The sequence below is a fragment of the Pelmatolapia mariae genome, linkage group LG14, assembly GCF_036321145.2.
Source record: "Pelmatolapia mariae isolate MD_Pm_ZW linkage group LG14, Pm_UMD_F_2, whole genome shotgun sequence".
Taxonomy (NCBI): domain Eukaryota; kingdom Metazoa; phylum Chordata; class Actinopteri; order Cichliformes; family Cichlidae; genus Pelmatolapia; species Pelmatolapia mariae.
Genome location: NC_086239.1, coordinates 29,935,918 through 29,949,647, shown reverse-complemented (window position 1 = coordinate 29,949,647; position 13,730 = coordinate 29,935,918). Strand labels below are relative to the sequence as shown.

Sequence of the window (13,730 nt, the reverse complement as noted above, 5' to 3'; positions counted from 1 at the left end):
ATTTATTAATTTTAGAGACATATTCATAAAGGGGTTATGGTAATATATACATAACTCATGTATTTAGTTGATTTAGTGTGGTTTTCTCTTGGCACAGACCTACCTCCTCCACCTGAGCCTCCTCCCTGTCAGGGGCAGGGCCGTATCCAGGGGGCCCGCAGTATAAACAGCATGGCGCCCCCAACAGATAGGAAGGCTTCTTCCCTAGAGCGCCCGCCTATGTCAGGATCCCTGTGTGGGCCAGAAGACGTGAAGAGCTCTATTGACAGACAGACGCGCACTTCTTTGGAACATCATCGCCAGGTTCAAGACAGGCTGGGCTCTGCAGACCGAGCTGATGATGGCCGCAGGGGCCACAAAACAGGTGCAGATGAAAATATTTAGCCACAAAACGGGAACAGGCATTAATGCATTAAGGCTAACACGGAGATAAAATTTCACTTTAAAGCATAGTATGCAACAATGTGTGCGCTAATGGGTTACAACAATTGCTTTTTTAAGCATTAGGCTGAAAGTCAGGTGAGGCTTTCCATGTGGTTGTTAGGACTTAAAGTTTTTTTTATGAATTAATGTAATAACCGATTGGAAATGTTTGTGATTGAGTGCAGATCAGAGTCTTGCCGCTGTTGTTCAGGAAAGCACATTATGTTTTGTTCACATAAACAATTCATCCTTTTTATTTGTTAAAAAATGCACTTTGCAACCTAAAAAAAATCTATAAAATAATTATACTCACATAAAACCATTCATTAGCAAGAAAAATAACATTATTTTCAAAGCAAGTGAAGTCAAAAGGGAAGTGGAACATTTCTTGTTATTGGCTGAACTATTTATTTTAATACAAAGATAATTCCTTTCATTATGGCCAGAAAACAACAATAACACAGGAGTTTAGCTGCTGCTGTGCCTTTGCGGTTGGGGATTTTTCTCTAAGTGATTGTGTTGAAGTTAGTCATGCTGCTTTGAGACTGGGCTCCCATGAACAGATTGCACTGTCTGCCACTTGCTCTGGTTTCCAGAATGCCCCCCTCAGCCCTCCCTCAGCCACCGTAATGCCCCTGTAACTGTTGCCAGTACCAGCCTGCTCCACTCCAAGTAAGGCAGGAGGCCCCAGCAACTGAAATGCACTCTAATCGCTTTAGCTTTCTCTTCTCACACAAACAGCAGCTCTCTACACTCCATCTGTGTGTGTGTTCATTAATCTTATGTGTGCGCACGCCTGTTTGTTTGTGACCGTTAGAGCTCTTCATGCTGCGCTCCTTGGACTCTTTGTGCCAGGAGTTTCTCAGACAGTTAATCTGAGGCTGTGAGACAAAGACAGGTGTCACGATCAGCATCTTTACGAAAAACACTGTAGGTGAATTCCCTCATGTTTCAGTGCATTGACTGATTTGCAGTAGACTCCAGTGAGGTCAGGGAAGGCTATATTACAGTCATTAGCAGAGCAGTGGGGAGCAGTTTGATGAGATTTCACGCAATGATGGAGACTACTGAGGGTCAATGTTATGTTGCCCTGCAGCAGGAGGTGCCACAGCAGCCAGTAGTCCCCCTGTTATTGTATTTACCCTCATCGTAAGGGTGGTGGCTGCAAGGCCATGTGCGAAGCTGAGAGTCCTCTCCGTGGCACGCCCTGGCATTGCTAGTTGGCACGGCCACTCTGCAGATGTCAAGAGTGTGGGGTGGTGGTTGCAAAGTGTTCTTTGTCTCCATGCATCAGATGCAAGATGTGTAACACTGCAATAATAAAAGTTCAAACTTAAAGTATGCCTCTTGGTTCCTATGTGTGTGCTTTTAGAAGAGGGGTGTCTGCCATACAGTAAACCATCGTTCCCCTCCCCTGGTGGCCACAGTTCTGGCACAGGCTCCTCCAAGGGCTCAACAGGGCCACGCAAGACTGAGGGTCCACGACAACCACAGCAGTGGACCGCCACAGAGCATGCTGAATTTCTGGGGACCAACGGACAAGGACAGTACTCAGGAGAGTTATGTGAGTAATTTAGTACTTTGATGTTTGACAGCAGTGTTTTATGGTAAATGGCACGGCACATATACTGCAGTAAAAAGGGCAAGTTTTGTAGTGCAGCAATGCTTACCATAAAATTACTGTAACTGCATCTTGCCAAACAACAGTTTATCCACCCTGCCAGTACTTGTGCACACTTCCTGTGTTAAGTGTGTCTGGCTGTTTCAGCATATATTTTCTGCAAAAGCACAGCTTGTCAGTGTTTGTGTATGTGGATGGATTCAACTTAGATTTTATTGTACTGGCAGTTATTGTTTTAACTTGGGAAAGAGTCAGTCCAGCTGTTTCCTTTGAATTCCTGGCAAAAATGCCTCCCAACATGTTTATTAGGTTCTTTACTTAAAGTTAACAATTTTTTTTCTCTTTTTTTTTTCCAATCCTAATGTTTTCTTTTATTCCTCTTCTCACAGAGTGATCTGCCTGCAGTTTAAACTGGAGAGAACCTGTTCTCTCTTTGGAAGAGTGACACCCTCTTTGCCGGGGTAGTGAACTTTGTCCTTACCTGTGTGTTCTCAGAGGGAAGCAGTGCAGCAATGAGAACTACGGAGAAAAACAGTGTCACAGAACTGTAAATGCGATGTATAGACACAGACATACTGTACATCTCACTATGTTTTTTGTCCTCAAGAAAATATTTTCCACCTCCTACCTTACTCCAATTTTCTTTTTGTTAGAAAAAGGCAAGTTAAAAAAGAAAAAAATCAAAACATCTATAAGAGAACAAATTTTCTGGTAACTGCCCTTGAGGAAAAGGGGATTTTGTTTCCTGTAAATATATTCTTTAACTTGTTGTTGCATTGCTATGCAAGCCTGATTCTGTTTGAGCTTTTTATTTCCATATACAGGAACAGTTGGGTTTTATCTGGTTATTTGTATTATATGTGAAATGAGTGGCTGTTGTGCCATAAAATAATTGTTTTATAATCCATTGTTTGTTGATAGCTACCATTAATTATTATCATTATTATTATTATTATTAATTATTGTTTTTGCACTGCAATTTTTGGTGATAAGCACAAAAAAACATAGCTCCTGCTGACATGAAGAACCGGAAGAATATGTGAAGAGGAGTTTCTGTACTGTAAAGTAGAGAGAAGAAAAATATATGCTAATGTACAGAGAGATATTAAAGAGTAATGCTTTGCTCACAGACAGCAACAAATAAGGCGCCCATTTCCACAGTTGAGACAAATTGGGTGACAGACACACAAGGTTTAGGTTTAACCCCTAAAATAATAGAAATATCTAGTTTTCGATGTTTGGGAGCAACTCCAAGCATTGGCTCCATTCTAGTACAAGGGTTTCCGAGCATTTCAAATTCTGTTTCTTTTTTTCATTTCTATTAGGTTTTACTACCTAAATAATTCAGTAAAACAGCACACTTAGAATAAAATGGTTAAAAGGGAGGAGTCGCTGAAATCTATCCGCATGCTGCAGTCCGGTCAGAGCACTTACAAAGGCAGATTTGTGATTCTTCTATGGCCTTAATAGGTAGGAAACACAAACAAAGGAGCATTTATTGTTATTAGTGGTAATGTTACTCCTAAATCATGAGTGGAACAACAGCAATTGTTTACATCTTTTGTGTGTGTTTTTTGTTTGTTTCATTTTATTGTCTTTTGGTTACTAATATTTTTTTAATTGTTTGATTTTTACAGCACTTACTCTTTGGTGTTTGTGATGTTGTCACTGGGTACAGTATGATCCAGGAAAACAACACACCGACCTGCTGGGTTCAGCTGGGTGCTGTTCATTAATGAAATCTACAGAAGCGGCGGTTGGCCTCCAGTATGCTAAGATCAGCACAGTCTTGTGTCAGTGATGTTAAGGGATAAAAATGAGTGCGTATGTTTTACAACGTAGCTGTGAGTGGAGCGAAAATGGAGAAAGGCCTTGTATATTAACTGGTAGGTCTCACTGCCTCCATGTGTGCAACCCGAGTGTGGAGCAGAACACTTTCTGTCTGCCCGACTGCCACAAAACACACACACTTATCTTTTGCCGCTTTCGACTTCTCAGCCTCTAATTCTTAATTGTTGTCTTTTTAAATGACTTTTTTTTCTTTTTTGGTTGTCCTTTTTTAATGAGAAGCTTGTTTCTTTGTATGCCTTTTATGGACTCCAAAACGCTGCTTAAAACAATGATGTTTTCAATATTAATGTTCAGGATTTTTGTGGTTTAATGACTGTTTGTTTTGTCTTTTTTTGTACTGCTAATGTTGATAAAGGGGGGGTGGGAAACTAAAGGCCATCAGATGCTGTTGTACTGTTGTCGTCATGCCATGTCATTTTGTTTTTTTTACCATCCACCCAGTGGCCAGTGTTCTGGAAATGAGGTGCAAAGAGTATCTCAGGTTATTTTACATTCTGGTGGTGTTTATGTATGTGTATATATGTGTATATATCCATATGCATCTCCACTTGATTATGCCATTCCATTCTCATTGACAGTTTATCCCTCTCATGTCTGATTCTGTCTTCCCCTCTTTTCTTTTCTGCTGTGGACTTTGAGTATAATGTGCTGGTTCATCCACCTTAAGATGTCAGTAAAAGAACATACCAAATTAAGATTGTCTAATGCGTTTTAGTGTCTCTTTAATACTCATTGTTTTTCTTTTAAATCACAGTGTCGTTTTGTATTTATTAAAATGATAATAAAAGTATATTGTGAAATATGCATAAAGATTTGTGAGATATAAAATGTGTTTTTTTTTTTTGTTCCTTGTAAAGTTTGGTGTCAGAGCCGAGCAGCAAGGCCATAATGAGATGAAAGGCACACTGTGCTCACAGCATGGTGAAGTGCTGGGTCAGTAGTCGTCACTCTTCGTCTTGCATGTTCACTGCACTGCTCTTCTCATGTCAAAACTAAAGAAACTTAAAACCCTTTCAACACAAGGAGTAAAAATGCTCACAATTTGCTTGACAGGAGACTAGAGAAAACATCTTTTTGGAAGGATAAAAGTGCTTTCCCTCTCCTTTGTTCATTTTCTCAATATTGTTGGTTCTTTGTAGCCTATCTGTGTGTTGCCTTTTTTGCTATAAAAGAGGATTAAAAATGACAAAAAGAGAAAGGTGTTGGGTGAAGTCTTTCTGTACAGTAAAGGGTGAGGTCGACACCCTGATCCAATGCCATTTCTACAGTACGATACATTCTCCTTTTTTTTTTCCTGTAAACCACCTTCTGTATTCACTTGCATGTCCAAGAAGAGAGTGGATCAAGAAAATAAACTTTTACAGCTTCATTCCCACGTCCTGTAAGATAAATCCATGTTCTTTTATTTCCTTGTACCTGGATCAATATCAAATAAAATATTTTTGAAAAATGGAAAATGGCTCTGTCTTTGATAGAAAGACTATAGCGTGGGAGGTCAGATTTGACACAGTATGACAGACAAAATACATACAGTACATACAAAAATACAGTCAAACAAGATTATTTTCAAGGTTAAATATTCAGTTTTTCTTGGATACTTGCACTGCAGCTGCAACATTAAAAATGCAAGTTTGCCTTTTTTCTACAAAACATGGCCCTGCTAATATCTTAATAGTGTTTGACTCAGCAACAGCACAAGTGTAGTTTATTTTGTGCTGTGTGTGTATGCAGTAGAGATGTTTAGCTCACTGTGTGTTTAAAAGGGTTCCTGACTCAGCTGTGCGTTTTATGTCAAACCAATCCCTGCCTTGATCCTTCCAGAAGAGCAGCTTCAAACACAAACCCAAATCTCCTAAATCACTGAGACAGGCAGCTTGCTTTCAAGCTCTCTTGCACAGAGCTCAAACTAAAATCTGTGAAAATTCTCCAAAAACTTGTGAAAGAAGTGGTGTAGAACGGGGTGCATAAAATTAGGAACAGCCTCTGTATCGGCATTAACATTCAGGTATAAACAAGCAGGCTGCATGGTGGTGCACTGTCACCTTAAGCAAGAAAATCCAGGGGCTGAATCAGCCAGCCAGAGCCTGGGGCCTTTCTGTGTTGAGGTTGCATGTTTGCATGTCAGGTAATTGGTGATGTTAATCTGGACATAGGTGTGAATGGCTGTTTCTATGTGATAGCCCTGTGGTGGACTGGCAGCTTGCCCAAGGTGTATTCCACCTCTCAAACTATCACAAATGAGATAAGCTCCTACCATACTGGGATCCTGAATCACATAAGTGGTTAAGAAAATGGATAAAAATTAATTACATTGCCACCTATTCTTACTTTTTTTATGAAGGAGTAGTTCACATACCAGCACATGCAGTACAAACTACCTGCTCTGGTCTCAAATAAGCAATATTTTGGTTATAACAGTGGTTGTTCTGGATTTTCATGAAGGTGCCCATGGAATGAATCATAACCACAAAAAATGAGCTATTTAGACCATTTGAGCCCTTAAAAATGTTCCACGTGGACATGATATGTTCAGAATGTGTTACCAGCTCCATAGCCTTGGCTAGCCCCTGACTGGCTGAACCTCACAAACAGAAGTGGTTGGCACTTCTATGATCACAACCAGAATGCTATATGTTTGACATGATCATGCTAAGTATATTAGCAGTCAGTGACCTCACGGACATCCAAGAACAGAAAAAAACCCCCCCAGTCTGAAACCTGAACATACAAATATTTATTGCCAGATGCAAATATAACCCACGTGAGGTAGGTGGGTAGGCAGGACCAGACTGTAAGTTTGTAAGTGCAGTAGTCATACTGTATTAATCCTGGTACATATTGTGGTGTGTTGGGAGCGGCTAGTTATCTCCCATCATGTCCTGGGAATACGTGTTGCTGTTTAAGATGTTTATTGTTACGTGACTCTTAACTGTTCTCTTAACTGTTCTTTTAAATGCTGCAGTATAAATTCACCGACAGTTAGTGTTGATGGAAAGAATGTTGTACCATGAGTGAAGTCACCAAGAAAAAGTTCCCACACAGTTATTCCTGACAAAAATATTTGTGAATCTCCCCTTTAAATATTTATAAAATCTCTATAAACACTCACAAACAATGAGCTCACATTTTAATCATTATAGTCCATCACTTACTTCCTAAATTATACCAAATATATGTTATATATGAGTTTAATAATCAAAAAAGATTATATCTGTATTGATAAATTACATAATGAGGAATAATGCTTTTTGAATTATGTATTAAGCACTTGCTGCATAGAGCTTATAATAAGTCCTGACATTTCTGTCACATCATGATCTGGTCTACTGAGTTTTCTGCATTGACTATGAAGATCCATAGAGCTCCTCCAGAGATTGGTGAAGCACCCCCAGCATTTTCATCAATACATGTTCAGTAGATAAACTACTATATAAAGTTATGGGGAAAAAAATATTTAAAGGTTTTTTGGGAGGAAATTTAAAGAATGACCTTGGTGAACTCACAAATTAGAGTTCACTTTGTTCAATCTGCATGGTTATTCCAAACACACAGCTGTGATCTTTTTATTAAATCATGTACTGTGAACTTGTTCTGTGTTATTTTTCTAAATTTCAGTTGCACCATTCCGCAGATGTAGAGTTCACCATTTAGGCACCAAAAACTATGGAATTGTATATAAAATTGTGCTTCCGTTTTTATGCTAACTTTTTACTAACGTTACTCATGTATAAAAAGAACCTGAAAGCATTTTTTCATCTTTTTACCAAATTCGCTGTCAGCAGTTTAGTGGCCTAGTGATCGCCTGCCTAAAACTGATTTCCAATGTTTCCGTGTATTTTTTATGTGTAACATCTTTACGTATGTTGGTAAATAGACTTCGGTGAAAAGGGTTTACAAAGGGGTTATATATAAAAATTTTAAATTACCTGGTTTTCAAGTATCTTTATAACTCTGTGTTATTGTACTTACCATAACCAATCCGGTCCTTTTTGTCCACTTAGAATATGTTTACAGAACTATTGTTATATTTATTGCAATTTCTGCTGTCCTGTTGTCCAGATTACTCTTACAAAATACATTTTTAATGTCAACGACATTTTTTTAACTGGATAAATAAAGGATATATAAAAGTCACTGCCAAAAACTGATTGGCTTCTACCTTGTTACAGGAATGTTGTTTGTAGCTCAAGCTGAGTTGATGTCATTCATGAGGGATACATTTGACATAAGTTTGACATATTATAGACCAACAAGTTATTTATAGCAGTTTAAATACGAGCAATCAGTTTTTGGCAAATACCGGAAATCAGGTTTTGGCAGGCGATCACTTTTTGGCACAACAAGCACGAGACCAAACACTCTCAGTCACGTGCATCTGAGGCTAAGAGGGGGGGCAAGAGGCCCACATTTCTGGAATTTATGAGTCTGTCTAACATCAATACTAAAACAAATACTAAAAGTCAAATGTTTCAAGTTTCAGTTTCAAATGAAAGTAGGACAATTTCCGTAAAGCTGCCAGTGGAAACACGACGTGAAAATACCGAATTTTGCGCATGTTAGCTTAGGACTTCTGAGTTATCAAAACCATGTTCTTGAAAATGCCCAGCGGTTTTCACACAGAAGTCGGATATTATTTCCAGAGCTGGTTGAGCAGAGGACACGTGATTTGAGGTAAGACTATCCACTACGATAATGAGGCACTGTTTGTTAAATAGATACCTGTTGGGTCATCGTCGACAAGTAGAAAGCTTGAGAAGTGGGTGAAGTTTGTAGTCTGTTTTTACGTCATCTAAAATGTTTTCAGTTTAAGTAAAAATTTGGTGTTAAGCAAATGCTAAATTAGTTGGTGCCAAGGACCTTGTGTAATCTATGCTCCATTCTGCCAAAAGTGATGACTCCATTAAACAATTGCTTAATAATACTTATGCAAGAGGAGCTTGATCTGTTTTTTCCTTTCCCACTATTCTTCCGTGAGTTATTTACTTAATTGCTAACTGCCAGCCACACGTTTTTTTTTAACGTGTAAGATGTGCCAAAATCAATTGAGGCTGTCGCCAATTATTGAATTAGTGAAATCTGATACTTAAGTTTGAAATCAACCGCTTTGGTTTCATCTTGTAAATCTGGTTGAACATTTGCAGTTGCAACTTTTTTGGACACTGATCTATGCCTCGTGCAGGCTTGTGATACTTGATGCGTGGTTTCTCTCCCTGAATGATTATGGCATATGTAAAGCAGACACTTTTAACAGTTTGAACTTTTTTTCTTCCTCAGTTGCTCATAAATGTCAACAATTACTCATATCAGTGTTCTTTTTTCCCCCGCCTCTCATCTTGCACTCACTTTCTTCTTGCTGCCGGATTTTTCTTGACTCTCCTTCATCTGAAAAACATACTTATGCAGAAAAACAGCCAGTTTCTCTCTAATACTGGTTCTTTTTTTTAGTGACACTGAAGCCTGAAGAGTTTATTTATGTATATGTTTGGTTATCTGTCAGAGCGTTTGGACTCATGGTGCAGTGGGAGATCGAGCCCTGCAGTTTCTCTTTGGTGTGTCGTGGCAGAGGCTTTAAAAATATCAGGCTTTACAGATCATCTTACTTATACTTGCTAACTTAGTTTTTGATATAGCTTTACTTCCATTAATTTAACTCTTACCTTCATTTTCACAGTTGTCGCAGTTATAACTTATCTCCTGTGCACTATTATAGGCATGGCATGAAACATACATTAATCATGTTTTTCTGGTGTTAAACTGTATTATTTTGGAAAAGCACTGGAAAAAAAAAATTATTTTATTGACATAAGGTCATGGAACAGATTCATGTAGCGTTGAGATAAAAATTCTTGATGAAATATTGGAACAGCAAGGCATAAAATTTAAAACACCCCCCACACAGAATCAAAGAATAATGTGTAAATAACCCATTTTCATGATATTTCCTTGGAATGGTTGAGAGGTTTTTGCATTCATATTTATAAAAAAGGTTCACCGATCTATCCTGACCTTTTAAACAAACCCATCAGTGCAGACTAGGAGGCAAGCGCTGCCGTTTCGCAGCTCTTCCTCTCCCTGTGCCTGGGGGGTAGGACGAGTAATGACTGCTCTGTTCCTTGCCAACAAAGCAACTTTCCCCTTCCAGTCCCATTTTTTATTTCCAGCTGTTTACCAGTGTGTACTTCGCCTCTTATTCATTCTCTCCTGCAATGGGATGTGTAGCAAATATGCAGTTTGTGGTGGAATACCTGTTTTTTTGCGTAATCCCAGAAGCCCTTGCTTTCATATGGCTGTAATTGTTGCATCAGGCGTTGGTGGAGATGGTCTGGAGAGAGCAAAAACTGGTTAAGCAGCCAGAAAGAAAAAGGCTTTGCTCAGCAAATACATACTGCAGTAGGATACAAGTTATCAGGGTGTGATAACAGGAGTGAGTGTGCATTTGAATGTGTGTGCGCTTTGATGTTGGTACCAGTGCATTTTTGTGAGGAAAAGGGAGCGTCTGCATGTGTGTGCGCGCGTTTGTGTGTGAGGTGATGAAAGGAAGCATCTACTGCTTGTGCTGCTTGTGCTGCAGGATGTTTTTTTTCCCCCCAGCTTTTTTCCTCTTCTTTGTCTCTAGACTGGTGACAATGAGTGGAGGTGAGAGGCCAGCAGTACCAGTGCAACACCATTCATCACACATGTCAAACAGTTAGACCAGCTGTGTGGGACAAGCGGCAAAAATTAGCATTTCATCCCTCTCCCTGTCGCTCTCTTCTGTCTGTCAAGCTGTATCTCTGTTTATTCCCATTGTAGCAGCGAATGTGATAAATGACTTCAGAGGCTATATAATATTCCAATTGTTTGAATGAAAACATGGTGTTATTGACCAGCACTTCCACATATTGAGCTTGTTTTACAAAACAGACTATCCCTGCATAGTGCTTCTGATAAGGGTGCTGTTGAGATGTGGGTCTGAGAACTGGTAGTCTGTAATGATAGTGTTGGTGAAAATGATGATGCTGAGGATGGTAAACTGGCCAGGATGTCTCTGACTGTCAGGCAGTAGAAAATTTGATTTTCTGCCCAATTCATTGACAGTTAATTGAAGAAAAAAAAACCTAACCTAAAAATGTAGGGAAGATATAATATAATATTAGATCTGATCTGATTAAAATCTGGATTAGAACTTCATTGTTTATATGGACCCTAAGTAAGGTGATCTGATCCTGATGTGCATCTAACGTGAACAGAATAAATCATTTTGGTATGTGGGAAAACAGTATGTATGGCTGATGTGAAAGACAAGCACAAGTATTTAAAAGCAAATGTTGAAAACAGATTTACCAGGAAATGCCAAAGGATGTGATGTTAATGCATCTCCTGCTCTACTACAGTGACTATTGTGCATTTCTAGCTGACATTAGCTTAGAAACATGCGATGCATCACACCCTCTTCATGGTGAATAGATCTTAGTATCATCAGGATGCAGGTACAGTCTCGCACCCAGAGGCTGTTTATACTTGCAACATCACTCTGTTGAACAAATCCAGATGATATGATATCACTGCAATAACTGTCGCTGCAGTTATTTCTGGTTCTTTAAGTTCTTAACTGTGATGTTTTTATTGTTCTTGTTATATTTGTTCGACAGTTGCAGCAAAACAAACCAGAAATTTCTCAAATGGTGATTAAAAAGTGAATACAAACATTAAACAACAACTAGCTTAACACAACACTACTCTAAACCAGACTTTGAATGGTCTAAAAAAATAAACATGGAAAAAAGGTCAGAATTAAGGAAGTGTGCAAGGATCCTAGGGTTTGCTATAATTTAGCTTGGTTGTATATTAGTTTGTACTGTTTTCTGGTAAACTACCAAATGCCATATTCATATAGAGGAACTAAAATACAGCTAGCTTGCTACCCCTTGCTTGCTCACTACTCTTTTGTGAATGGATATACTACATAATTCCCACCCACTAATCCCATGGTTTCGCCATTTTTGTATTATACTATTATCTACTGATTATAGCTGTAATAGATAAAGTTGTACCAATGGGTATTAGCCATGTCACTATCCAGCTAACTGTGTCTTAGCTAGCTCATGAATATACTGTAATGTGGCAGCTTTTTAACATTTCAGATAAATTCAGGTTCTTCGGTGTATTAATACTCGGTCTCTCAATCCCTGAACAGCCTAGTATATATTACATACGATAATGACAGTCTTGATTTTTATATGCCATGTCACTGTTTTGCCTGACGCCCAGGATCCTTGGTAGGAGGTGCGAACATGGGTGGACTTCAGTCTCAAAATTGATGCAGGTTACAGTATGTTTACTACAACAACAGTCATACCTGAATCACAGCCATCATCAGCTTAACAATTGTGTCCCACAGTTAAGCCTCAGTGGGAGCTTGCTATTTGTTTTATGTTGCTTTTACAAATCGCTTATTAGATTGGTAATTACTGAACCTTCTTTTATATTTAAGTGCTGCTAATTAGCAGTCAAGCTAATGGGAATTTTAGTGTTTGCAATTATGTTGCAAGTGTTAAAATTCTCTTTTTGTTTAAGTTGTTTTGAATGTGTCAGTTTAGATTATGAACAGTATTTATTATTTCTCTGTGTTGCATACCCAGAGTTCATCTTTCTATTCAACTCTTCTGGCTAATTTTCCATCCCACACTCTTCTTTATCACATCACCCTTGCCTGCCCACACTTTCCTTTCTCTTCACTTATCTGCTCTCCTTGAGATTTGTGGTTCAGTTAGGTGTGGAGTGGGAGGAGGCGTTACATTTCACCTTGCAGTCTTTTCAAAAAGGACTATTCATACAAGCTTAGAGCAGAGATGTTCATGAAAGCTGGGGGATTTTATTCAATAGAAAAGAAAACTGTTGGCAAAAATAAGCAGCAGTTGGTTGTCATGTATTGTAATGGCATCTAGGGAAGGTAGAAGCAGTTGAAAAGAAACTACTGCATGTATTATTTTACTTTGCTAACTTGAATAGCTTGTGTGGATATGTCTGTCTGCTTACCCCAGGATATTTGAAGCTAAGTACACTTGTAATCGACTGCCAGCACCAGTGTTTCCAAGTAAAGGGCTGTAGATGGAAAGCATCCTATCCTAAGGGTTTTAAATGTGCCAGTGGCTGCTAGTGGGATGGCTTGATGAGCAATCTCTTAATCAAAGCTTAATTGTTTAGCATGATCCTGAGTGACCTGCTTAATGGAACCCCCCCTTGATTAATGATGTGTGTTAACAAACACAGTGGGAGACACCCCAAAACCTTGTCTGATTGTTGTTAATTAAAGACAGGGTCCAACAGTATTTGAAAGTAGATTATTTATTATAACGTAACAAAAGTAAAAACAAAAATAGCCAAGATTCCTCTTGTGCCTGTGTGGCAGTACTAGCGTATTAGATTTTTTAAAATATTTTGTGTAGTATTATACATTTCCTGTGGTGTATATTTAAACGAATCAAGGAATACACACAGTAAAACAACAAAACAGCAACAACATACATTAAGACATCTTTTCTCTCACTGTGAACCAAATTGTGTCTCTCTGTTCAGTAAAATTCTGACCACCAAAGAAAGAAGCGTTTCTAAAACCTTCAGCTTGAAAAACACGCTGAAGGAAAACGAAGCAGCTTTGCCAAGGCCAGCTTTTGTCTCTGGTTGTATGAAGTGGGGCAGAAAAATATGCCAAACCATCTTTTTCAGCCCACACATGCACTCAGATAACACATCAGACTAACATTTCATTTTTTTCCCATATCTAGTAACTTCTATGCAAGTTTTCTCACGTTTTTTCACACAGCAGCACTTGAACACATACGATTTCAAGTCT

At 38.7% G+C, this 13,730-nt stretch overlaps 1 protein-coding gene across 9 annotated transcripts in view; it reads left to right on the top strand.

The window, feature by feature from the left end:
- Window positions 1-5,344, top strand: part of robo2 (roundabout, axon guidance receptor, homolog 2 (Drosophila)) — a 257,690-nt gene extending 252,346 nt beyond the window's left edge. For 8 of the 9 annotated variants that reach the window (XM_063494102.1, XM_063494099.1, XM_063494108.1 and 5 more), the window contains 3 exons: window positions 98-364; window positions 1,796-1,987; window positions 2,434-5,344. In XM_063494102.1, coding sequence (XP_063350172.1) covers window positions 98-364; window positions 1,796-1,987; window positions 2,434-2,435 — 461 coding nt within the window. In that variant the 3' untranslated portion in view covers window positions 2,436-5,344. The remainder of the gene's footprint in view (window positions 1-97; window positions 365-1,795; window positions 1,988-2,433) is intronic. The other variant, XM_063494100.1, reaches the window with a different exon arrangement.
- Window positions 5,345-13,730: the final 8,386 nt, after the last annotated feature.